We start from the raw sequence: 27552 nt of genomic DNA, 5'->3' as shown, positions 1-27552 counted from the left end.
TGAAGCGCACATTATCGTCAGTTAGCAAAGAGTCATTCAGGGACCATGTGCGGTCGACTGAATCAGACCAAAAAGAAGACATGTATATTATAACTCCCTGATGGTCTGTCCATGAAAAAGGTTGGATGATGGCTTCAGTAACTGACGGCAACGTGGCATGTGAGGTGAAGAAATGATCTATCCTAGAGGATGAGTCATGTGGGTTCGAGTAGAATGTGTATTCTCTAGAGGTCGGGTTTAGTTCATGCCAACAGTCCACTAGCACGTGTTGGGACAGCAAACGACGGAAGGGTCTAGATGTGTCTGAAGGCAATACCACTGTGTTGGATCAGTCCATACTCGGGTATACTGTCAGTTTAGAGTCACCACCTAGAAGGAGAGTTCCCTTTTGGTGTGCGGCAATGACAGAAAGTAAATGTCTAAAAAAAGGGAGCTGATTAGAATTGGGCGCATAGTACGTGACAATAGTGGCTTCCACATCACGTAATGTACCTATCAGGATAAGATATCTTCCAGAACGATCTGGAATTTCCTTCTGGCACACAAACTGCGCCGAGCGCCCAAAGCCGATCAGCACCCCTCTGTGTTTTCTGTCTGCATTGCCCATGTGGACTTGTGGGTAATGATGATGGAAATATTTCAGGTAGGAGGATTGCGAAAAGTGGGTCTCCTGCAGACATATTATGTCTACATGTCTGGAGCGGAATTGCCGGAATGCCATGTTACGTTTGTTGGGTGAATTGAACCCCTTTACATTAAGGGTTAAGCATTGTAAGGCCAACATGTGTGTTTACTGTATGAGTATCTTAGATTAATAGACCTTTGGGGAAGGACTAAAGGAGCGCTCAAGGAACAAGGTGAAGAGGGGAAGAATAGGTAGAAAAAGAGGGAGTGTTTAGAATGAGGAAACATCAGTATGTACTGTATGTTCTGACCAGGGAGAAACAGCTCTCCACTCAAAATGTAGCGGAGCATGTCCCTGGGCAGAAAAATCATCCTCATTTCCAGGCCAATTTGTCTGTATGAGGGAAGAAAAAATTGGGGGGAGGCACAGGAGGTCTACCTCTGGCATCGCAGGGGAACCCGCGATAGGTTGTACAAGTGCAATAACTGGAAAAATAATAACGGTCACAATCACATTCTCAGTATCAACTATCGTGCCTGTGGGCTGCAGAACTAAATGAGAGAACTATCAACAACAGATTAACAATTCTAATTCTCAATAACTTTTCCCTATCTATCACACAGTAATGAGAAGTTTTGCATACAGGTATACCTTGTAAACTGGCCATAGGCAGTTAGCATTAAAGGCTTTAGAGGCACTAACGGCTGTTATACATGTATCTGTGGGTTGGGGTCGGGTGACCATTATAGTCTCTGTACCTTATGGAATCAACAAAAAATAAACAACTACGTGGGATCACACACATATTAGATAGGGGCAACTTCTGTGGACCCATAGTTACCCTCAGCCGACCGATTCAGAGTCCGAGTGTCTTGTGACTGATCTAGTTGTCGGACGGGGTGGTGACGACAACCTAGAAGATCTCTGTTGGGAGAAGGACGACTTTTTCATCTGTGCGATTCAATCCAAAGTGGAGGGTGCAGAGCGAGGACCTGGTGAATCAGGGGTAAGGTGCAGTTCCTCAAGTATGGCCTCGAGCTCAGAAAGCGAAGAAGCTTGATGTTGTCTGCCTTGGTAGGAGAACGACATCTTAAAAGGGAATCCCCATCTGTACCGGATCTTATGCTGTTAAAGGATTCGTAGTGCCGGTTTCATTTCTCTCCGTTTCGCTATGGTGGACGGGGCAAGATATGCAAAAATGTGATATTCATACCCTTGAAACACGCGCGGTTATTTGGTGCGGGCTTACTGAAGTATGGTTTCCTTGGAGCGAAAATATAGGAATTTCGCAATGATGTCACGTGGTGGCCCCTCTGGTTTACGACGTGTTAGGGCTCTATGGATCCTTTGAAACTCCAGTCTTTCGTGTGGTATGGACGGAGCCAATTCTTGGAGCAGTGCCGTGGTGAATGCGGGGAGGTCTAGTATGGATTCTGGTATCCCCCTTATTCTGATGTTGGAGCGGCGTGACCTATTCTCTAGATTTTCCATCTTGGATAGGAGAATGGCATTGTCATCTCTCATAGCATCCAGCTCCCTGTCATGAGCCTCCAGAGTTACCACTGTAGACATCCATTCTGGATTCCAGGTCCGCGGTTCTGTGGCCCAGATCACGGATTTCTTTAGTAAGCTTGTCTGTGATCTGCTTGGACGTTTGCTGCAGAGCTTTCTGGAGCATTCGGTCAATCCTTTTTAACAGGTCTTTCTGAGATGTGTCAGTCCTGGTGGGGGAAGGAGAGCTGGCCCTGTTGTCTGTGTCATCTCTGTTAGAGTGAGAGGAGGAGGCTTGCTGTGGCTGTCGGGCTTGTGCAGGCTGCGGCGCCATCTTGGCAGGGGTGCGGGTCTGTCTCTCACCTGCTAATCTCCCACTTGGCTGGGATTTCGGGCCGGTGGAGGACATGGCCGTGATGCCCGTTCCTTGCCCCGTCTGATGCTGCAGTTATTACCGCGATGTGGCCGGGGTGAGCGGCGCGGGTTCCCCTGCTATGCCGGAGGGACACGGAGCTGGTCTAAAACATGTCTGCTCCGGATCACCGCGCGCATGCGCCCCTTCTTTTCTCTTTTCTTTAGTGGAAGGGAATATAAAGATGGTTCATGAACTGATGTGCATTAGTATTATATGTTTATTACTGTCTTTCAATAGTATAGGACAGTACTTTTAGTAATGTTTGTCAAGGGTAAAGTCACTATGTTGTGTATATATGGGGAATTGTGTTTTGTTATGTTAGTATTTGGCATCCTGATCCAGAACCCACTAGGTAGTTGGAACTATCCTATTTCGGGAATGGATGGCTACGGTAAATTTAGTAACATATAATGTGAGTGGACTTAACAGGCAAAGTAAACAACATCAAGTGATGAGGGAACTGAAACGGAAGGATAGACATATAAGGGTCTATTCACTAAGCTGTTGTAGGCAGCTGAGTGAATGATACGGTCCCTCAGAGTGCCTGATTTCAAACGCTACTACCAGGCAGTAGTGCTGACCAGACTATTAAACTGGTATTTTGATAAGACAACTAAACTTTGGGTGGTCGTTGAGTTTGAAAAATGCAAGGCGGACCTAAGTACAGCATGTTGGCTACCAAAGCAATATAGAGGTTTAACAAATGATTTATACCCACCAGTAAGGAGCACCCTGGCGGTATGGGATTTACTGCATAAGAAATTTAGATGGAGTTATAATTCACCTTTAATAGGACATTATTTTTTTCAACCTGGGAAATTAGATAAAAACTTTGGTAAATGGATAGAAGAAGGTACACTACGATTACATCATGTGATGGATCGATGTGTGTTTAAAATCACTACCGATTATGTGCAGATCAATATCACCATCACTTATGGATAAGTGGCGATACTACCAACTAACCCATTTTTGGCAACTATTACCAAAACCAATTAGATCATTGGATGAGCTAAACCCAATGGAAGTGATATTATCTGGACTATCAAGTCCAAAGAGAAGTATATCACTTCTAGCTCACTTGTTGTCACAAATAAATCCCATACCGACCCCAAGGTTTATGGTGCAATGGGAGGAGGACCTGGGGATCCCCTTATCAGAACAAGGAAGACTAAGGGTTCTGCAACAAATATGTAGAACCTCAATATCCTCCCATATAGAGGAGATGAGTTATAAACTCCAGTCGAGATGGTACCTCACGCCAGTAAGATTACACTCAATGGATTCTAGTAATTCACTACTTTGCTGGAGAGGTTGTGGTACAAGAGCGACTATGGCACACATATGGTCGCAGTGCCCCATTATTAATAAATACTGGACAGGGGTGGGTAAGATCATCTCCTCAATGCAGGGAACGCCCATGAGTCTGGACCCTTGGGTAATGCTATTCCATAAAAGCGAGGGCTCAATGATTAGATATAAAAAATCTATTACACCTCATCTACTGAATTCAGCAAAATGTTTGATCCCTCTACATCGGAAGATCCCCCCTCAATAAAAGAATGGTTTATAAAAATAAACCACATATGTTCTATGGAAGAATAGTTTTTTAGAAGTCAAAATAAATATGCAATCTTCTGTGGAACATGGCAGGGATGGTTTACATATAAGAAGTCGGAAGAATATTTATCAGTAATGACTTCATACAACTGATGTTTTTAGAGAACGAAAATGACATTTTAATCTCTAGAAAATGCTGTTATTGATAAAAGGGACAGGTCGGTTCAGGATGCCTAAGAATGCTTGTTTTTTTTTTGCCATGGCCAGTTTATATTTTTAAAGGGCTAGACCTAAAACTAACTTATGTATGTGGGGTTTAGTTGAGCATATTTGACTTCACTGAGATATGCACACAAGATATTTAGATAGATGAGGGGGGTTTAGAGAGGTAGGGAAGGGTGATTGAATAGTAATAATTCTTTGGCCCATTGTTTAGGCCTCTTATAATTAATTAGAAATATAAGTGTTTAAGTGTTTAAAATCGTATACATATAAATGTATTTTCCGTTTTTTTTCCCCCCTTGTATAATGATACACATCATCACAACACAAAGGAATAGAAACACTAATGAAAATAAATTAAGAGGTAGTTAAAGGAGAACTATGGGGTTAGGGCTTTTCCCCATAGTTCTCCTTAGGGTAATGGGAGGACACAAACTAGCGTCCTCCCGTCACACTAAGCTCAGTATACCGTGAGCTACAGCTCGCGGTATACTGAGACGCTGCAGCTGAAGCGGATCCCGACAATTATGTCTGGATCCGCCCAGCTGCGTGAGTGACAGCTGGCTCTGCCTATCTAGAGGCAGAGCCAGCTGTACCCGTCCCCTCCCCCATTCGTTCCGCCAGTCAGCGCTGGAGGATCGGAGCGGGGAGGGGGGATCGAGAGGTGAGCGAACGCCGGTATATGTCGGCTAGAACTATGAGGTGAGTGAAAAGCACTCACCTCATAGTTCTCCTTTAATATTAAAGTTATTATAACCTGAGTCACTGAGTTTAAGGGGTGAAATGGGAAAGGCCAGCCCTGTGCAAATATGGAATGGGTTACAGATAACAAGTAAAATATAGAGGTTAGAATGGATTAATGTAATGTGTTGTCTTGCTGTGATGTTACGTGTTTGTGAGAAATGTGGATTGTTGTTCGAAATTAATAAATATTTATATAACAAAAAAACAAAAATGTATTAGTACTTGTACTTGCAAAACTGGTATCGGTGCATACCTTTATTTATATTAAAAAAAAACAAAATCATACATTAGGCCCCATTCACACTAATGCCGCGCGATATCGCGAGAAGTCAATGATTTTCAATGGAGCTGTCTAAATGTACAGCTCCATGTCGCCTGTCGCTCGTCGCGGTCGCAGGTCGCTCCTACAGGACCCTTTTTTCGGTGGATTTTGTGGCGATTTTTCTATTTTTTAATGCAGCCCGACGGTGAAGGTCGCGCTACCGCCGCTGGATCGTCTCTGGAACGTCGCCCTGAAAGTCGCACTATCCCGGCCACGCGGATCCGCTTCAAAAGGTATGTCGCTTAGTGTGAATGGGGCCTTAAACAGAGATGTACAAATCCCAGGAGCTCCGTGTGCTCCTTACAAATGACAGCTGCCTCCTAATTTTTTAATTTTTCTCTAGTCTAGTCTTGGAGCTGGAAAAGTATCTGTACTTGTATTTGTACCGAGTACGGTACATGGTATCTGTACATCCCTAATTGCTTGTATTTACAATGCATTTAGTAATGTATCCAATCCATGATTATAGAGCTGCATTAACCTGTGTCTTTTATATTTGTCTGCAATGGGCACCAAAGTTGCTGATTTACTTGTCAATGCCCAAATTAACTTTAAGACATAAAAGCCTGCCGTGCAGTACTGTGATGGTCTTTCCAGCTACGGATTCCTATTAACATGCCATGAAACCTTATTCCCTGCATCTGTCTGCTTCCTGACCTCCAAGATCTGCACTCACAAGGATCACAGGGATGGGATTGTTTCCCTGACGGAACTTCATTAGGATGGATGGATGAATGGGAATATTAAGCGCTGTGTTGTGGTTTGTAATTGCACTTGTGTTCTCCGGCACTGACATTGTTCTCATATGTTCCCTATGATTCTGCTTTTCCTTTCTAATCAACTAAAGGAGAAGGGAGTGATTCCTCAAATATTAAATGCACATGCATGCAAAAGAGGAACGGAAACAATAATATTGGGCTGACTGACTAAAGGGAAACTATAATGGTTGTGGGTTGATTCATGTTTTCAAAGTTTGTATGTTTTTAAAATGATGCTTTGTATCTGTTTTCACTATGCATTTAAAATCCTTGTTTTTCAGACAGCCTGTTTCTAATTCATCCTGCATGTGATAAAAGAGGGAAGGACAGAAGTCACTGCTTTGACTGCTTTAACGGTGTGAGCTATTGAGCTCTGTATTGTTCAAGGGTTGCTTAAAAAGGGTTGCTTGAAAAGCATGCAAAAGAGAATGTACAGCTCCACCTGCTGGATGCATATGAAATACAAAATATGAATATGCAATTCTTCATATGTAGTTGACTAAAAGATGAGTTTGATTTCCTATTTCTATAATATAATAATAAATAAAGACAATATACTAAAAAACACCATATAGTCCTTTTATGTGTGCAAAAAACAAACAGACATTTGACCCCCAGGGGTGGATACTTAGCCGGGTTGTGGGATGTGAACAGGATTGAACAGTGAATTAGGCGCCAGTCACTTTAACCACTTGCTGTCCAGGGCATTTTCTTACTATTTGTGCACACATATACTTTTTTGGATAGAAAACCGCTTCAAACCCCCAAACGATTATATATGTTCTGAAAAGCAGAGGCCCTGTAGAATAAAAAAAATGCTGGTTGCAATTTTTTATGTTGCACGGTTTTTTCGCAAATGTTTATCAAAGCAGTATTTTTAGGAAAATAAACATAATTGAAATTTAGTGCACAGAAACATAATATAATACCCAATTTTGGGGTAAAATATGAAAGACGGGGTCACGTCGGGTAAATAGATACCAAACATGTCAAACCTTAAAATTGCGTTTGCTCGTGAAGCCGCAAAAAAGTAAATACCCAAAATTTCACATAGTGAACATTTTAAACACTTTTACCGCTCATCAGTTTAGTGTTATCAGTTTAGTGTTAACAGTGATTGATGGCTCTAGAATTATTGCTCTCACTCCGACGTTCGCGGCGATATGTAACATGTGTAGTGCAATTTTTGCACGTAGGCGCACCGACGTGTGTTTGCGTGTGTATGTGCGTGCACGTGGGGGGGGGACTTAAACATTTTTTTTGCCATTTTTTTAATTTTTCTTATATGTTACTTTTTTTTTTTTACACTAACGCTATTGCTATTACATAGGGGGATAACAAGCACCTTATGTAATAGCAGATAGGGTGTGACAGCGATGCCCGGGGAAGCCAACGGCGGCCGCGGGGGAAGGGGGGGCGCCGCACGGTACAAACGATCCGGGGGCTGTACAGATGCCAGATCGCTTGTACATTAACAGCAATCGTCTGCTGTTAAAAGCGGTATCAAGAACATGGCTGCTGCTGCAGCCGTGTTCTTGTTTTAACCACTTCTGCGGGCCGCCGTCTATAGACGTATTGCAGCCCGGAAGTGGTTAAGTACTTTTTAGATGTTTTAATGTAGAACAGCAAAACTGGGAGAGAGGGTTTAGGGCTCCAGACCTCCATGGCAAAAATAGACTCCAGACTCTCCAGTCCCTTCCAGCTTCCACAGCGCAGGAATACTTTAGTTGAGCAGAGGATGGCACTGTGTAACAGAACCACAGCTGGGTAGATCTGCATGAGAATATGCATGAGATCTTCCCTGGGAGAAACCAGATTTGTTCCTGAGGTCCATGCCATACTGGTCTTTCTGGCACCTCCAGCAGTCATATGAGCCCTCTCCTTCCCAGATAGTTCCAGACTCCATCTGGGCCCAAGTTTTTAATTGTAAGCCCTCATGGGCAGGGCCCTCCTTACCATCTTGTCTTGAATTGTATTGTAAATGTATTGTCCTCCTTATATTGTAAAGCGCTGCGCAAACTGTTGGCACTATATAAATACTGTATAATAATAATAATGGGGCCTCCTGCAGGCTTGAGGCCTAGTGAGTTTCTCCAACCTTGTACATCCCACTCCCAGGCTAGGCCCAGGGGCAATTCCTGAGTATGTATGCATTTCCCCAACATGCACCCAACAACACTCCCAGCAGAAGCGTACCGTAACTACAACTTTCAGGGCCCCCGGTGCAAGAAACCATGAAGGCCCCCCCCCCAACCACCATGGCACCGCATGGTTAACAAAAAGGCTGCCAAGGTCCCCAGCAAGCGCAAGACCTCGGGCAGCCGCTTGTTTAAAATTTTAGTGCGGTGTTCTGTCGAGAACACTGACCCAGTATCTGCGCTTGTGTACAGACGGGATTACCGGCATTTATTTACAAAGTATTCGTTTGTAATTGTTAATTGTGACAGTTAATAATATACCGTCCATGGCAGGAAATGAAGGATGGAATATTATTAACGGTCACAATTAACAATTAAACTAAATACTTTGTAAATGAATCCCTGTTCCCTCAATAATACCGGTCTGTCGTAAGCGCAGATGCTGAGGTCGGCAAATTCGAATACATCGGCGTTCTCGACAGAACACCGGTATCTGCGTTTAGTATCGAGGCATTTTCACGAGTAGAAGTACTCGTGAAAATGCCCAGTATTAACACTGGTGCATCCCTACTTAAAAATATGATGCATTGCTGGGACTTGTAGTCCTACATAATTGGAGCTATTCTGCATTGCTGTATAATCATCATACATCAATGCAGAATACCAGCAGCTATGCGGGACTACAAGTCCCAGCAATACATTATAATAGACGTTAGCACTACAGAATCCCACTACACCCCCCCCACACACACACCAACATTTTCCCGCACCCCCCTTCCCTTCCCACTCCAGACTTACCTTCCTTCTCCAGCAGCCCTCTTCCTCGTCTCCCCGGTCAGGGGGCGGGGCTAAGAGGGTCGGGTCCCCACACAGCATATTCTGCTGGTGACAGTCTCTCTCCCATCCCTGCCGCACAGCTGCCCTTACATGCTGCGGGCTGCTGTGCGGCAAGGAAAGAGCAGCACTCTCTCGGGGGGGGGCCCTCTTCTTCCTCGCTGGACCCCCCCAAATGGCGGAACACCAGGGCCAGGTCGCAATTGCGACCGCTGCGACCTTGGTAGTTCCGCCAGTGACTCCCAGTGTTCTCCCATTGACTGCCTCACTCTGTGGCAGGGTCACACCCCACTACAGGTAGGTGCAATCAATAGCAGAACACCTAGGAATGACCAAATGATACCAGACTACAAATCAGCCAGACTGATTACAGTGCCAGCACCTTTAAAGAGCCACTCCACTTAGGGTGAAGGGACTACACGTGGGATTGTAGTCCATCACAGGCGTGAGCTTGGAGCGGTGACATACAGGGACCATGGGGAACAAAAATAGCCACCCTCCAGAAGGAAGGACAGTGTCAGCACCAATTCAGAGATGATTTGAGGATCTACAGCCGAGTGATCCACAAATAAGATACATTTTTGTTAATAGTTAGGGTACTTGAATGTATTTGTAAGGTTTAACTCCTGAGTTTATTGTCACTTTACATTAGGCATGAGGATTCTTGAGAGGATTTCTGTGCAGGGTACTGTGATGTTTTCAGGAGGCTATGTGCATTGCACAGAGAAGTACAGAGACCAAGCAAAGGCATCAATGAGTATAAAATAAGGTATGTAATGAAAACAGAATTCTTTTTCTATTATTTAATTGGCATGTTAATGAGGAGGGACGGAGGAGGCTAAATCTACACTTAAACTTCAGCTTTAGGTTTGCAAGTTTATAAATGGATGTTTTTATTTATTTTTAAGGCGGGTCAGTACATCCATTTCTCTGAGCCTCCCATCTGCATGGAATCTGCTGATTATGTAAGCGGCTGGGGAGAGGGGGTTCCGCTTGCTAGAAGAATTCATTATATGTGATAACTCGCAGGTCACATTCCATCAGATGAACTTGGACCAGACTTCATCATCAAATTCTAGAACTTGCCTCTGGTTGTTGAACTTCAAGCTCCAGAAGGCCGTGGCCAACAAATAGACAAGCTCTACTTAGAAGTCTATGGTAGTATCAGGGCAAGGTACTCGTGGACCAGAGCCTGGGGCAGCCAATTCTGGGAGAAGAGGACTGTTCAATACATTTCCTTTTTTTGAGTTCAGCAAAAGAACTATACAAAAGGGGGTGCAGAGGATGTTGAGAGGACTGAGTTGGGAGACTCTTTACAGCCCAAGAAACATGAACTATCTCTATCCTTTCTCCAGTTTTGTGGCCTGTACAGCTGAAAAGGTTGCTGCAGAGGTTCTGTGGGCTGGGCAGCGCGCCTCATGTGTGTGAATCACAACAACAAATCCAAAAATCCTTCAAACTGGTTGACTAGAGTTCCACTTTAAAGAGCACATCCCAAAAAAAAACACACCTAAACTCATATATAATCCGGTTATGATAAGGATAATACTAATTCACCTGTAAACCCGGGAGTGGTGCGTCCAGCTGCCTTCCTCATCAGACGTGTGTTTTAGTCTTTACGGATGGAAGCAGCATGATGGGCAAGGTGTAACAAAAAGAAAAGAGATTCTTGTAATGGGCATCACTGGGGTCACAGAGATTCTTGTAATGGGCATCACTGGGGTCATAGAGGTTCTTGTAATGGGCATTACAGAGTTCGTAGAGGTTCTTGTAATGGTAATCACTGGGGTCATAGAGGTTCTTGTAATGGACATCACTGGGGTCATGGAGGTTCTTGTAATGGTAATCACTGGGCTCATAGAGGTTCTTGTAATGGGCATCACTGGGGTCATATATGTTCTTGTAATGGTAATCACTGGGGTCATAGAGATTCTTTTAATGGGCATCACTGGGGTCACAGAAGTTCTTGTAATGGCCATCACTGGGGTCATAGAGGTTCTTGTAATGGCCATCACTGGGGCTGTAGATGTTCTTGTAATTGCCATCACTGGGGTTGCAGAGGTTCTTGTAATGGACATCACTGGGGTCATAGAGATTCTTGTAATGGGCATCACTGGGGCCATAGAGGTTCTTGTAATGGGCATCGCTGGGGTCATAGAGGTTCTTGTAATGGGCATCACTGGGGTCATAGAGGTTCTTGTGGGCCCTAAACTTGCCATGGGGCCATAAACTTGCAATTCTAGCAGAAATTTTTTTAATGTACTTTTGTGCACAACAAGTGGCAGCACAACTCTCAGGTGTGAACAGACACTATTGAATTTAATGGGAATCTATATGCTGAGCGTTGATGCTCTTTGGGAAACGTGTAACAAACCGCTCAGGAGGGAATGGGAGCTCAGCTGGGTGCAGAGTAGCAGAACCCCTGAATTTTCTCCCACTTCCATAGTGAAAGTCTTTCACCGAAGTGAAACAGATGAACACTCAATGAACACATTTGCACTCTCGGTCCCTATCTGACCCAAAAAGGAAGGGGTGTGCTCTAATCTTCAGCTACCTGTGACTATCATAACCATGGCGCAGGCAGCAAATAACAGGTTAACTGCATTTAAAGGCAAAAGATTTTTATAAAAAAAATAATAAATGTGCACTTCTTTATAAAAGAAAAAAATTTGCATTTTCTTTTTTTGCATTGGAGCCAGTAAACTGTGATCAGTGGATGGCGGGTGCAATGCTGTGTCTCCTGCAGATTCTCCCTTCTGTCCATGTTTGTATTGTGGGGAGAACACTGTGATTTAGGTGAGTCGGGGGGGTAGGATTGGGGGGTCTGCGGTGTGACCATGTTTCATGTTGAACCCTGAATATGAATGTAACACAAACCATGGTCAGAAAAGTAAACTTAGCCTTTAGGTAAGATTCCAGAAGCGTGCATAAGGTATGGCTGCAGCAGAGGAGGGGGGTGGGATTGGGGGGTCTGCGGTGTGACCATGTTTCATGTTGAACCCTGAATATGAATGTAACACGAACCATGGTCAGAAAAGTAAACGTAGCCTTTAAGTGAGATTCCAGAAGCGTGCATAAGGTATGGCTGCAGCAAAGGAGGGGGGTAGGATTGGGGGGTCTGCGGTGTGACCGTGTTTCATGTTGAACCCTGAATATGAATGTAACACGAACCATGGTCAGAAAAGTTAACTTAGCGTTTAAGGGAGATTCCAGAAGCATGCATAAGGTATGGCTGCAGCAAAGGAGGGTTTGAGCTCTCTGCACACAGTCAGTGGGAGGGGAAGAAAGAATTTAAACTGAGTTTAAGCGAAGCAGCTTTTCACTTTTGTCTTGGCCTCTTCAGCATCGCAGGAGGAGCAGCTCGCCACAGTCGGTGCCAAGATACAGGTATGTGGTAATGAAATCTGCAAACACTTCTTGTTTGTTCGGTGGGGATCTGAACATGAGAAAGTATAATATCTTAATACCAGCTCAGTTTCTGCACAGTAATAGAGGCAGACAACTGGATGAAGAATGGTAAGGACAGGGAACTGGAAATTACCTTTCAGTGCTAATGATTGTCTCAAATATTAGCACTGATTATCAATAATGTCGGGGACCTTATGGTATGTCACATTTTTCATGTAGTGTGGTCACAGATTATTACTATCCATTGGGGGAATTTATGAACGTATAGTAAGTATCTAAGATAGTACTTGATTGTATTCATTATACAGTTTGTGATGAGATATTCACTAGGGTGCTTCTAGTTAGAGGTGAGGAGTGAGAGCACCGAAGGTTTATATTGGGAGTCCAATTTAGGAATGCACTTGCGACAACATTTTAGCCGCCAAGACCAAAACCTCACGCTAACTGCAAAGTATTTTCTTTGTTATGTGCCTTTTTTATGTTTTCTTCTGACATTTCGCTTAATTTCTCAACTGCGCAGTAATTGCGTCCAGCACTTGCGACTTTAAGGGCTCGTTCACATGGGCATAAAAAACGCTGCGTACAGATGCTAAATATATGGCCCAATACTTGCTGTTTTTGTGTTGCGTACAGATGCGCACAAAAAAAAAGGAACAGGGCTATGTTTGGGGCCGTAAATCGTTCGTATTTTACACATGTATGCAGGTAAATGCCTGTGTATGCGTATATGCACGTGCATATACATAGATTATTATATTTCTAATGCAAAAAATTTTTAAAAAAGAGTTTGCAAGATGAAGAACACATATGGGCCAGATGATCGTATAAACACGCTCATACGCATGCATATATACGTGCCAATATACATTTACAAAGATGCGCATTTTATGCATGTTTCTTCACTTGCGTTCCTTTTATGCCCATGTGAATGAGGCCTAAAAGACTTCCAAGCTGTCGCACATTCTAGAAGTCCTCCTGAGCACTTCTTAAAGATAATATAGCTTCAGACTCGTAAGTCAGCTAAGCGCTTATTAAGGCATTTAGAAATGAAACATAAACAAGGATAATAAATTTGGCGCTGTATGCATTAGAAATCAGGGATAGGACAGTTTAACAGATGCTGATGATGCCACCAAACTGATGTCCCCCATTGCACTATGTTGGAAAGACGGGTTTTTGTTTAAAGGCGCCACATTAAATGTTGAGGGGTGACGTAAACATGTAGAGATGTATTTTAATAAGTGAAAGGTGTTATAATGATTTGCTTTGTGCTAGGAGCAGCCAATCAGAACTCAGTTTATTACACATAACTTTGTGACAGGGGATTGCTGATTATGATTGTGGCTTAGGTTGCTTTCTGTTCAGATGCCAATAATTTGGTGTGTTGGGGTAACCTAAAGGGAATTCTCATGCAGAGTCTAAATTTCAGGTATGTTCTACACAATGGGACAACTTCTTGTCATTGCTATGAAAATTATAATAGGTATTTATTTAGATAGCGCCATAAATATACACAGCCCTTAACAAACTGTATGTATACATCAATTTTACATACAGTCTTCTGTGTGTAATCTCCTGTCATTTCAAAGCAGTGGGTATAGGTAGCAAAACATGCCAAGGAAACATTGTATAGCAAACAGGAATGTAAATATAACAATGTTCATTTATCCAGGTTTTCATTTACAACGTAGTTGCAGATATCAAATTCTCCAGAGCTTAGTTAAGGGGGTTAGAAAAAGTGATCTAATTTCACAATTGCTTCTAAAACCAGAATAAAAAGCTGTGTAGATTTGCAGATAAATGTAAAAGCCACGCACCACTTTCTATGTAATAGCATACCTTGTACCTTGATATTAAAAATCAGACTCCAATTCTAAATTTGTTTTTTGTAGTAATGTAACTCGGCTTTTCCCTGGAATAAACTCCATCATGCACGCTTCGTACTGCACATTGCAGCAGGTGAATGGTGAGGTCAGCTCTCTCACGGTGATTATTGCATCACTCATACACACAGCACAATTCACCACATCTGTAATATGTAGTGTGAAGATTTCTGATGACTTCCACTCACTTTGGAATAACAATGGTAATTGTAACAGCACTAAAATCCAGCAACCTCCCTGGAGCATAAAGACAAGAGGGAAAGGGGAAGGAAACAAGGGAAAGAAGGGAGAGGGAGGAGAGAAAGAAAGAAAGAGAGAGAGAGAGAGAGAGAAATAAAAAAGGAAGAGTGAGTGAGTGAGTGAAAAAGGAAGGAAGGACGAAAGAAGAGAGGGAGTATGTAAAGAGGGAAGGTAAAAAAAAAAAAAAGCAAGACAGAAAAGAGGTAGGATGGAAAGAGGGAAGGAAGGACATAAGGAAAGAAGGAAGGAAGGAGGGGGGAAAATATAAAGAAAGGGATGAGAGAGGGGTAAGTAAAGAAGGAAGGTAAGAATAAAGAATGATTGAGAAGAGGGAGGAATGCAAAAATGGAAGGAAGGGCAAAAGGAAGGAAGGATGGAGAGAAGGAATGAGAGAGGGGGTAAGTAAAGAAGGAATGTAAGAAGAAAGGATGATTGAGAAGTGGGTGGATGGATAGAGGGAGGGGAGGGCAGAAGGAAAGAGGGAGGGGATTAGGACAACAGTACCTTGTCAGAATCAGAACAAAGGTTTTAAATAATAAGAATAGAACATAATGCTTTGCAATCTGTTATAGTGGCCACAGGCGTGACAATCCCATTCTAAGGTTTTCATTTATATAATTTGAAATTGAAATGTGATGAGCTCAAGCATACATTTGGGTAGACGCACACAGCGGTAGGTACAGAATAAAGTTCCTCTGCAGAACATTCTACTTTTTGCAAGCAAAGAACTTGAGGAACTGAACTCCTCACATGTCCCTGGTGACAGGTAGCAAATTGGGGAAAAAAACTTGTTTAGGTTTATGGTTATGGCTAATGCCTGTGCAGATGTGATGATATTGTAAATGTAATTGGTCCAGGGGTCTCAATAAATTCTATTCCACATTCCATTCTATTAAATTAAAGAGTCCACAGAGTCCTTGATTTAAGAAACTGGATAGCAGTTACTTTAGTAAGGTTTGGCAGTTTATTGTCAAAGCAAAGTAACTTGTGGAGAAGAATGAGGACCAAAGAGGATGCTAGAAAATGTAGGACCTCCAAGAACAAGGGCTGTGATCACATGGGCTTCATAGGGAGACATTTGAACTGAGTCTTTACCACCTGCTAAGTGCCCCACAACTGCAAGGTCTTACAGTTTTACGTAGTACATAGTTCCACATTGGTTGGGTGTTGCATCATGAATAGCTGACCTGAACGTTGAATGCAATGTTCGAGTTGTTTTATCCTATTGATTTGAGCTGCTTCATCCTGTTGGCCGGGAGTACTAAAAGAATGATAACAGAATAGGCCAAACAGAACCTGTCTTCTGCATCCAGCATCAGTGTATATCTCTGGATAGTAGTAGAACTCAATGGTCCTCTCAGTACACAGCAGAGGGTATGGCAGTGATCCTTTAACATTTAAAGTTTTTTGTGGATTGCTTGACACTCTCACTAGAAGGTCAGACTAGATGTGAAGGATCCTGTGGATTGCTTCACTCTTCCAGCCAGCTCAGCTTTGTCTGTCTTAGCGGGACAGCTGATTGTGTCTTCCTTGTGCTCTGAGTGGCCAAGAACTTGCTAGTGCCCTCATGGAACACCCCAGGAGTATTAGGATCCCAAATATTAGTTCACCACCACTAGAAGAATCAACACAAACAAGGGGCGCCTTTCCTGGTGCAGACAAATTTATTAAGATCAGAATACAAGATAAATATAAAACATACTCACAAAATTCATGATAGAAGTATAAAAAGTGTATAAGTTAAGTCCATGGACCCAAGGTGAAGTCTATGAAAGCTGCACAGCCGTGTCTATGTGTCAGCAGGAGACTGTGTGCTGTATGATGATGCGTTTCCAGGGTCACGCCCCCTTCATCTATATACTTAACTTATATACTTTTTATACTTCTATCATGAATTTTGTGAGTATGTTTTATATTTATCTTCTATTCTGATCTTAATAAATTTGTCTGCACCAGGAAAGGCGCCCCTTGTTTGTGTTTTTTCCCTAGATTTACAGTCTCCCCGGCTGATTTGGGGCAGCATCCTACAGACACACACATTTTTTAAACGTGTTTTTTATTTTACTCAATCACCAATTTTTAATTCAATCATCAATTTCCAAACAGACTTTGATTCTAATTTTATTCATGTGTGCATTGGTTTGTACTGGTTGAGCAGTCCTCTCTGGCGCTTTTTTGTTTTTTTTCTTTCACCACTAGAAGAATCTCAACAGATGTTGGCCGGTCCAAGAAATATTCATAGCTAATAACTTTTCTGGCTAAGCTCAGTGGAACTATCCAGCAGTGTCTGGTGGAAACATATATAGTTGGTTGGTTCACCAATAACTGATATTGCCATTTTTTTTTAGAGTAAAAGCACCTGACAGTTTCTTCTATCCCATAGGGACTTAGTAAGATTTTTGTGCTGAGTTCCCAGGTCTGACCACTTGATGTGACCATTAGAGGGGTTTCCACTCTCCCTGCTGAATTTTGTATTTAGTTTATATTATGGAGAAAGTAACAGGAGCTGGAATACACAAAGGTGGGTGGGAACATCCAAAACTTCGAGGTGGACAGGGACAGAGTTGGGAATGGCAGGTCTACTTTAAGGTGCCCATAAGCAAAAAATGAGGTTGTGACCTCTGTTTAGTTATTCTGTAAAATTATCATTCCTTGAACCCATATTGGAAGTGCATACTTATCTACTGTGTAGACAACTATGGCACTGCCTTGATCTCAGGAGTATAATAACAATTTGCTGAGCAAGTGCATCCCGGCTATATAATTGTTCCCCCAAGATCAGCCATCCAGGGGTTATCTGCATGGGTCAGAAGTGAGACAAAACATATAACTGTCTCCCAATTCTACTAGTAGTGACAATCAGCTTATGACTATGTAAACCTTAAAGCAGTGGTTCTCAACCTCTGGAACCTCAGGGCCCACATTTGTCCTTGGTCATTGAGTCATGACCCAAGTTGCACTGCAATGGAACACATGGTATTGTGGTACCGCACGTTCCGATGTGGGCAATAGAACTGTGGGTGGGAAACGCATTTGGGTTGCTATTCAAATGCAATGCACCTCTCACACCAGAACGCGTGGTAGGTGCGATTGCGTGGTGCAGTGCGTTAATCGCACGGGACTGTGTGATTAACGCACTGTACTAGTGTGAATGGGCCCTCGAAAGCACTGACAGACACACACAACCAGAGACACACTCAGATATTCTCAAACACACATATGCACTCCAAAAATATATATATTTTTTAAATTCACCCAGTCTCACTATCTTACAAAAACTGGAGTGGATCCAGTGTGGGCTGCTGTGCTGTGATGGAGCTCCATCCATATGTGCATTGCTTGTACAGCTCCCTTGCACACCCAATGGAGGTGCCAGGAGCCAGAATGTAACATCACTCCGGTCCAGGCACCTCTACAGGGCACACAAGGGAGCTGTAAGCAATACACTTATGGATGGAGCTCCCTTGTGGCTATAGCCCCAGCCCACCCCACCTCAATCTGACACTCATTATCAGGCAGCATATTTTGAATGGCTGCTTGGTGCGAGAACTGACAGTGCTGCGCTAGGGGGAGGCTGAGGAGCCTCTCACCTCGAAAAGTGGAAAGCACGTGTGGACACACTAAAAACAAGGTCGCGACCCACTTTTGGGTCACGACCCACCAGTTGAGAACCAAGGCCTTAAAGTATGTCTGACATGACCTTCCTCTAAAAATGCTAGTTGCTTGCCTGTCCATGACCTCAATACTTCAAAATCAATCACCCGGATCAAGCAGTGATGACATGCCCTTTTAATTCCTATTTGGTGGGAATTTTTATGATGTTGATGTGACAATGGAAGATGACGTTGGGTTGAAAGTTAACATATTCTTGTAGATTGCTTGATATGAGAATTTTTCGCATACGGGCACCTAAAAGTGAACTCGACCAGGGTCAGGCAGTATCTCAGCACGTTATTGTAAACAGCTGGAGTTTAATGACTGAGAGATTGCACTGTCTCGTAAAGAAGCTTTTAGCCTATCAATGCCCCCGATTTTAATGCTGAACAGGCATCACTGAGGAGATGGAATCATTTAGCTCAAGGTGCGCATCATTACTGCATTAACTGTACGGGAAACCCAATCCCTTTTCTTCACGTCAAACATTACTTTCCAGTGACATCCTGGAAAAACGTTGCAAAGTGGCCCCTAACCAACCATATTTAAATTGTGATGTAATCAAATTTATTTATGTTCCTACCATTAAGGAAAAATTCCAACCAAAACCCAGTCATATTTAAACTATGCTGTATACGGTTACCAGGAATCCTCCTGTACATTAAACTTTCATCATTTATTGTGCACCAACTGTAATGTGACATCAGGCAGACAGCAGCAATTTGGATCAGTTAGCATTGCGCCAAGATACTATAGAAATAAAGTCCGAAGCCATAAGGTGGTGCATGGTGCCAGCAGGAATAATCAGCTAATCAGCTATGGTATTATAGTTATGCTCAGTTGATATTAATGGGTCTTATGTTCTGTTGTAGTTCATTCTGAGTGAACTTGTGCTCCATTTTTAACTTTTAATTGCCCTTCCTAACAGCAGACACCACATTTTGCCAGCTGTTTTTATCCAAAAATGCCCTTTCTGTGCCAGTCTCTGCTATAGTGTTACTTTGTTATTGGTGCTTGACTTTCTCTGGCTTCATGGCTAAGCTCCACCAACTACTAGCTGTCTGATAATCAAGATACACATATTCCTAACACATAGTAAATGAGCTTTGAAACAAACCCTTACTGACCTCTGTAGCTACAGGTACTATTGAGAAATTCATCCTTAAAGTTCACAGCAGAAGCACCAAAGCCGTTTAAGTCGTTATTTCTCAGCAGCTCAGCTTCCCCTGCTCCCACCTCCCAACAGTGGCCTTCTAGCTTTCCAATCTCTAATATAAACAAAGAACGGGTGATCTGGGAGAGGAAACCGTGTGAGCTTTGTTGTTGAGAGAGCAACCTTTTCAACTTGTGCTCCTACTTTAAACTTTGTGGATGAGTGGATTTGGTGAGCTGTGAGCTGCTGCCAATTGCTGTTTTCTGTGCAGAGGGGCATTTGTCTTAGAACACCAAAACCATTGCTATTGTATGCTGAAATTGGGGGCGGCTGCATTGACCGATGAAGCAAGAAAGAAAGGGGTGGGGCTGCATGATTGACACACATTTGCTCTCTGTAGACCTAATTATCATATTTCATGCCCTGGCACAGAAAAAGAAGACATCAGGCAGAAGTCAGGCAGAGTTCAGGCACAAGTCTGGAAGTAAACCTTAGCCCTCCAGCTGTGGTGAAACTGCAAGCCCCATCATACCTCTGCAAGTCATGTCTGTGGCTGTTAGAGTCTTGCAATGCCTTATAGGACTTGTAATTCCACCACAGCTGGAGGGTCAGACTTGCCTACCCCTGGAATACAGGATTGGTTGCACAGACAAAAAGAATTTTACAATTTTCATTATTTGTTTATTTCACTTAATTACTTCTGATATTATCTCATCAAATGCAGGTTATATAATGGGTCTGGACTCCAAGCAGGTGGCGCTGTTGGTGTTGCTGGTGGCCTCGGTAATAGCTGTGGTAATTGCGCTAATTCTAAGTTTGGTGAAGAGCAGCGAAGTCCCACTCCCCCCTGGAACCAAGGTAATACCTGACAGTATATTCTGCTGCCTTGGCATTATATAGGTCACATGACCTGGTGACATGTTAAATGAACCTGTATTAAGAGAAATACATAGACTGCAGTTGCTTCCTTCTAAAAGAGTAACTGTGTCATGGAAAAATAGGCAGATCAGGACTACTGCCTTCACTGGCTGCATACATGCTACTGGTCTGTGACACAGAAGAACGCCAATGTAAGCCATGTTTTTCTCTCACAACAGGTGTTTTTAAAGGAAACATCAAGAGAGAGATATAGAAGCTGCCATTGTTAAATTGTTTTTTTTTTTTCAGATGTCAGATGACTGATTAAGTCAGGGGTGGGCAATTCATTTTCTCAAGGGGCCACATGAGAAACTGGGACTGTTGTGGAGGGAAACACATTACTGTGAAGGTGCATTGGCACAAAGGCACATACGTTAAAAAAATCTGAGGGAAATACGATGGATGCAACTACCGTGTTTCCCTGAAAATAAGACACTGTCTCATATTTTTTTGGCTCCAAAAAACACACTAGGTCTTATTTTCGGGGTAGGTGTTATTTTTTATTTTTTTATGTACAACAATCCACACTTATTCATGTAGAAAAGTCTACATGTATTCATGTACAACAAAATAGTGATCAGGGCAATCAGGGGTGCTGTACCTTTCCATGAGCAATTTGCTAACCAATCGCTGGCCAGAATGAGTGAAGCGCACTTTCACTATCGATTCCTCAAAGGCAGAGTGCATTTGGTATCACTCCACCTGTGACAGGAGCCAGCACTATAGAGGAGGCATCTGCTTATGCGACTCTGCTCCCTCCGGTGCTGCCTCGCTTCCTGTAGAGCTGGCTTCGTTGGCACCACTTATTCTCTCCTGCCTCTCCCGCGGCTCTTCAAGTTCCCCCTTATGTCACCACCGGCCCTGGGAATGGACACAACTAGGTCTTATTTTCAGGGTAGGTTTTATATTTTAGCAATTCCCAAAAATAGTACTGGGTCTTATTTTCAGGGTAGGTCTTATTTTCGGGGAAACAGGGTACTAATGAGTTGTCCCTATCAGAGTGTCCCCTTACATTGGTTATCCCCACCAGAGTGCCCCCTTACATTGGTTGTCCCTATCAGATTGTCCCCTTACATTGGTTGTTCCCATCAGAGTGCCCCCTTACATTGGTTGTTCCCATCAGAGTGCCCTCTTACATTGGTTATCCCCACCAGAGTGCCCCCTTACATTGGTTGTTCCCATCAGAGTGCCCCCTTACATTGGTTGTTCCCATCAGAGTGCCCTCTTACATTGGTTATCCCCACCAGAGTGCCCCCTTACATTGGTTGTTCCCATCAGAGTGCCCTCTTACATTGGTTATCCCCACCAGAGTGCCCCCTCACATTGGTTGTCCCTATCAGAGTGCCCTCTTACATTGGTTATCCCCACCAGAGTGCCCCCTAGCAACCAATGACTGCTTAAAATATGGACACTTGATGTCATTGGTTTCTAGGGCGCCAGCGGTCCTAGCAGCCAACGACTGAAGAGGAGGGGTGCCTGCACTGGGCTATGGCTTGCAGTGGATACACCAGCCTTGGAGGCCAGCACATCCACTGTCTGCCAGCCATAACTGAGTGCAGGCCGGCGATTGGTCCATGTCCGTTGGCCATTAAATCTCCAGGTCTGGTCTGAGTGGTGAAAGAAGGATAAGGATGGCGGCCCTGACAATTTTCTGTGCTCTTTTTAACTATTTCTGGGTTCTTTTTAAGATGCCCATACACAGGCCAACTATTGCATAGATGTTGTAGTATTCACTTTAACAAGTAGTATACGAATAGACCGCAGTATCCAGAGAATTCCAATCCTTCAGACTTTATTGAAATTCAGTGAATTAAAGTGTATAAAGCAGCAAATACTAGCACCACAGCCCCCCAACCAGCTACAACCTCCTTAGGGGTTTGCAGTGCTGGCATTTGTTGCTTTATACACTTTTATTCACTGTTATACTGGATTTGCTGTGAATTTCAATAAAGTCTGCTCTATTGGAATTCTCTGGATAGTGCGGTCTGTTCCTATTCTACTACATTACAAGGTGGAGACGTACCTATTGGACCAGCACCTGGGGAGTCTGATGGCGGCTAAGGAATTGGAGCGGTGAGATTTCCTTTGGCTCTACGTTTACTTTAACAAACTACTACTTGTACCAAAATGGACAATTCAAAAATGAGAGAGGATGCCGGTAATCAGCAAACTGGACCAAGATTTATGACAACTGCAGCAATGGGAAAAAGTGGACAATTTAAAAAAAAAAACCTTTTGTTGGACAAATATGTTTACACCATGCTGGGTGCTAGAAACCTAAACTAGAACCAAAAAGCAGAAATTGTGTATTGTATCATATAAAATTCAACACATTATATGAATTCAATCACAAAGAATCTGTACCATAAATAATATATGAAAATCTAATACCAATTAAAATTCAAAAAAGGTAAATTTACAAACCCACCACCACAGATTAAAAAGGATCCAGGCAGCAGTGTTTAAAGAGGACCTCCGGGGAAAACTTTTCTTAATCCTTCACTGCTCATTTTTGTCTAGGGAGGAAAATAAAAAAGTTATACTTATCTGATCCTCAGAGACGGACAGCTGTTACTCCACTCCTTCCAGCCTGCCTCCCTCTCCATTGCAGCAATGGAATGTCCCTCAGTGTCCTCATGTCCTATACACAGTAAATAGAACATGATCACACAGGGACATTAGCTGTTGCCGCGGAGAGGGGGAGGCTGCATGGACCGGTCTTACAGCCAGCTGTCTCCGAGGATCACGGGAGTATAACTTACTTTAGCACCTAGACAAACATGAGCACTACCTTACAGTGCAGTGGTAGCCCCACTGCAAGGGTTAAGAAAAGTTTTTTTCCCCCGGAGTTGTTCTATTTACAATGTAAGAGCTTATGGTTCTATATATCCTCCTGGAAGGGCACCTCCTTCTAATCCTCACTAAATTGTCTCCAAGCCATGGTGAGGAACATCAGGGTGAATCTATGCAGCAAGCTGCATCAACATAAGAAGTCACAGTTCTGCTAGCTCTAATGTGCTAAGGATGTGTATAAAGCAGTGTTGATAAACACACAACTGAGTCAGATGTGTAGACAAAAAAAAGTGCAAACAAGTGAAAGTGCAATAAACATAGGAAAGGTCCAATGAAACTTTAATGGTCACAATGCAAAGTTCATAAAAAAGACAGCCAACACGTTTGGGGGTTCAACAAATCCCCCTTCATCAGGGATAGAAAATAAAATAACATAAAATAGATGTACTGTATATAGAAATATGTATAGAATGATATATGTGTGACTAGCAAAGTTCATATTATCAAGAATAACGTATATGAAACTGTAGCATAATATCAATAATCAGAAAGATAAATAAAACATAAAACACATGTATGTAGATATATGTATAGAATTATACAAAGATGTGTAGACAGATGGATAAACACAGTGAGGGGGATATATCAAAACTGGGGCAGACAAATCCTGGAGCAGCTGTGCATGGCAACCAATCAGCTTCTCTCTTTCATTTTCAAAGCTTAACTGAACAAACTCAAGAAAGAAGCTGATTGAATGCTATGGGTGACTACTCCAAATTCTGTCTGCTCCAGTTTTGATAAATTCCCCTTAATGTATCACACAGATTGGATGTTTCAATTATCTTGTTTTCTTTGGTTAGCCAAACTTAGGATTTCCAGCCAATGACCACAAAGCTTTATCTGTCTGTACAGACACCACAATGACAATAAAGTCTTCTTATTATTTATGTTGTTTAGTCTGTTTTCTTGTTTAGTCTGGCGATGGCTCAGGTTTAAAGCGAACCTGCGCTCATCTGAACCTGGAAGGAAGTCAATAGTACCGGCCAAATCAGCTGCGGTCAGGCATTCTACACCCTGCAGCATGTTAGGTCAACATTATGGACCTAGTATAGCCAGGTGGCCATATAAGGTCAATGATGTCACCAGCATCCCACTGCTTCAGGGTGTAGAATGCCCGGCCGCAGCTGATTGGGCTCGCACTGCCAAATTCCTTGCTGGTTCAAATGAGCTCAGGTTTGCTCCAAACCCGTTGCCATCACCAGACTAAGAAAAATAAGAAAAATACTTTATTGTCTTTGTCCAAAAACACACAGTGAAATTTCAATTTGCATTAAATGTTTAATTGTAACACAATAAAAAATAGTCTGTGTATTATTCAAAAATAACCAGTTACTCCTAATTATATATACGCCGGACTTGCATAAACATGCACCTATGTGTGGGTGCACGACCCTGAACGCAGACTGTGTGTCCTTACACATGCGTGTTTAAGCAAGTCAGCCGTATACCCGCGTACAGCCATTGGTTTCTATGGGAGGCCATACATGGTACCTGTGGCTGCCTGGCAGCAGGAATTTACATTGTACAGCCACAAGCAGCCGTGTACAGGAGCCCTTACCAAATTCTGCTCTGTTATCTGTGCAAAGCATCCCCAACCTGACCCTGAGCTGGTGTAGGAACTGAGAAAGCTGAAACATAAAGTCTGATGACTCCGGAGGTCTTAGGGCAAAGAACTATAAAAATACCTTGGAATTGCTGCACGTGTCTGTGGTTGTCAGCTCATTTTCACTTCCCCTTTATACGGAACTTGCGAAATCATTTCTGCCCTCTAATCTTTTCTGTGGATCCATCACTTCATTGTAAAAGGGCATCTGTGTTAATTTAAACACCGTTAGGGGAAACGAAAGTTTAACAGGAAATTATATTGTAAGTCCTTATTTTAAATATATATGCGCTGATGACTGGGTGCTTGTTATGTTGCCAGGCACCCATGGTAAACTTTGTAGTTTAAACATGGCCAAAATAAGAAATAAAAGAAACACTACTGTCCTTGATTTTATCTTAATAGCTGTTCAGCAGTAGGGATTCAATCAAGTAGGGAGTAGGGATGAACTTGAGTTTGTAGGAAACGGGGAGGAAGCTGTCAGTGGCTGCATGCAAACAAAGGGGTGGTATGATGGTGACATCATTGACCTTATATAGCCACATGACCATACATGGTCAATGGCACTGATCTATTATGGCCATGTGGCCATATAAGGGCATTGAAGTCTCACCCCTTTTTTTACATGCACCTGCATGGTGGGGAATACTCTGGCCAAAGCTGATTTAGCCACAATGGATAGGTTTTTTTCTGGGTTCAGCTCATCTCTATCCAGCAGGGGTGCTGATTCCCTGCCTGATATAGAGAAACCTCCTGAAAGAAGACTCAGCAATCTGCATGCATGGCATCATCATGAAAAACAACACAACAGGCATGTAAAAAGTTGCACTTAAGATCAAAAAGTATCAAAGAAGACTTGATAATTACCTAATTTGTGCTCCCATTGAAGTGCACTTTAGTTTCCCTCTATAGCTTTGTATCTTCTTTCTTCTGCCAAGCTGCTGATATTTAATATTTGCACAGCTGAGTCATTGCAGCATAATGCTATTTGAATTAGAGCCACAAGTCGATGTATTTACCTAGATTGTAGTCAGACAGGCTTCGTCTAAACGGATTTATAGTGAAACTATACTCAGATCTTAGAGGCAAACGGCTAAATATGACCATGGAATACATATAAGGGGGCTGTGTTACCTGCCAATGGATTTGTACTTCTCTCCATCCAGTTCTGAGATTTACACAGTTCTGCCACACAGCACAACCCTGTCTGGCAAGGCAGGAAACCTGGTTTTCTCTGCTGCAGTTCAATAACACTTAGGCCCCATTCACACTGAGCGATTTATCGAGCGATTTTTGCAGCGATATCGCTCATATTTACACGCGATATCGCTCTATGTAGCTTAAAATATAAATGTAAGCATGTATTAATGAATACAGAGCTGCAGTAACTAGTGTATTTTAGATCTGCGCAGAGTTTGGCTTTAACAACTTTGCAGAGATGGCTCAATAGAGTACTAGAAGGTTCTGAGCACCTTTAGGCCTCATTCACACTGCCGTATAATGTGCTGAGCATAGATGCCTTATCGCACAGTAAACAGAAGAGTGGCGCGGGTGTATCTTTTGCGGGCTCAGGGACAGGGCCGATGCAAGGATTTTTGTGTACACAGGTGAAGGTGCATTTTTCAATCCCTCCAGGTCATAGCAGAGCACACACATCCACGCAGCACGGAGGGCATCCACCCAGCTCTTCTCTTTGTGTCACCCGCTCTGCTTTGCGATCATACAGCTCTCTGCTGTCAGTGCTGAGATGCAGGGCCAGTGGTAGGAGTTTTGCAGCAGAGGACCTGCTCAAGGGGCAGCTGCTTTGGGCCCCACAACAATGACTGGGCCCTGGGCAGCTGCCCCATTTGCCCTGTGTTAAAGACGGCCCTGGATGCGTTTTTCCCCCATATGCAGCATATTCAAATAAATGGCCTCATACACATAGCTGCCGTATTTTTGCTTTGCGTAAAGATGCGCAAAAATAGAATGGAACCGAGATGTGTCCGGGCTCAGGATGTCTGCTTATTTTACGCACGTGCGCTCATATATACGCGTATGTGCGCCTGTATACGCGCGTACAGTACATTAAAGTTTATATGAAAAATTATGCATTCTGGGATTGCATTTATGCCACGCATATACACGACAATACGCATTTACAAATATGCGTACAATTTTGCTCTTGCGTTGTGTGCAAATGAGGCCTTACAGAAGAAGATCCTGTCACTAGCTCCCTTCAGTGCTGCTGACAAAACCAAAATCATATGCTCAGGGTCATGTAGTCTTTGATATGTAGGGGAGAGGAGAATCAGTGTTTAACCCCTTAGTGACACAGCTTCAGAAAATGTTTTCCTTCCTGGGGACCGGAGCAATTTTGCCATTTTTGCTGTGTTTGTTTAACCATAATTACCATCTTCCTCATTCATTGCATTTACACGTATTATATACAATTTTTTAAAGGACAAATGGACTTTAATTTGATGTGACATATACATATATATATAAATTCTTTTTTTTTTTAAAGAAAATAATTAAAAATAACTCACATTTTCACAGTTTTGGCAATAATAATGTGTACATAATTATTGTAGCTAACAGCAAGTAATTCATGATAACTTCTTTTATTTGTCCTGATTTATAGGGTATATCATATGTCAAAATTTAAAAAAATGTTAAAAACTTTATTTAGTTTTTTATTTTAATTAGGGGTTGTTTTTTTTACTTACAGGTGCTTTGATGCAGAGTATCT

At 42.7% G+C, this 27552-nt stretch overlaps 1 protein-coding gene across 1 annotated transcript in view; it reads left to right on the top strand.

Annotated features, from left to right (window-relative positions):
- The first annotated feature begins 12450 nt into the window (after positions 1-12450).
- The window catches only part of LOC108787246 (ectonucleoside triphosphate diphosphohydrolase 8-like), a 29923-nt gene continuing 14821 nt past the window's right edge, over positions 12451-27552 (top strand). Inside the window, exons 1-2 of the mRNA XM_018556744.1 lie at positions 12451-12496; positions 20172-20305. Coding sequence (XP_018412246.1) covers positions 20180-20305 — 126 coding nt within the window. The 5' untranslated portion in view covers positions 12451-12496; positions 20172-20179. The remainder of the gene's footprint in view (positions 12497-20171; positions 20306-27552) is intronic.

Source organism: Nanorana parkeri, unplaced genomic scaffold (assembly GCF_000935625.1).
Source record: "Nanorana parkeri isolate BGI_ZX_2015 unplaced genomic scaffold, ASM93562v1 scaffold251, whole genome shotgun sequence".
Lineage (NCBI taxonomy): Eukaryota > Metazoa > Chordata > Amphibia > Anura > Dicroglossidae > Nanorana > Nanorana parkeri.
Note: the sequence above shows the minus strand (reverse complement) of the source record. Positions and strands in the feature narration are given on the sequence as shown.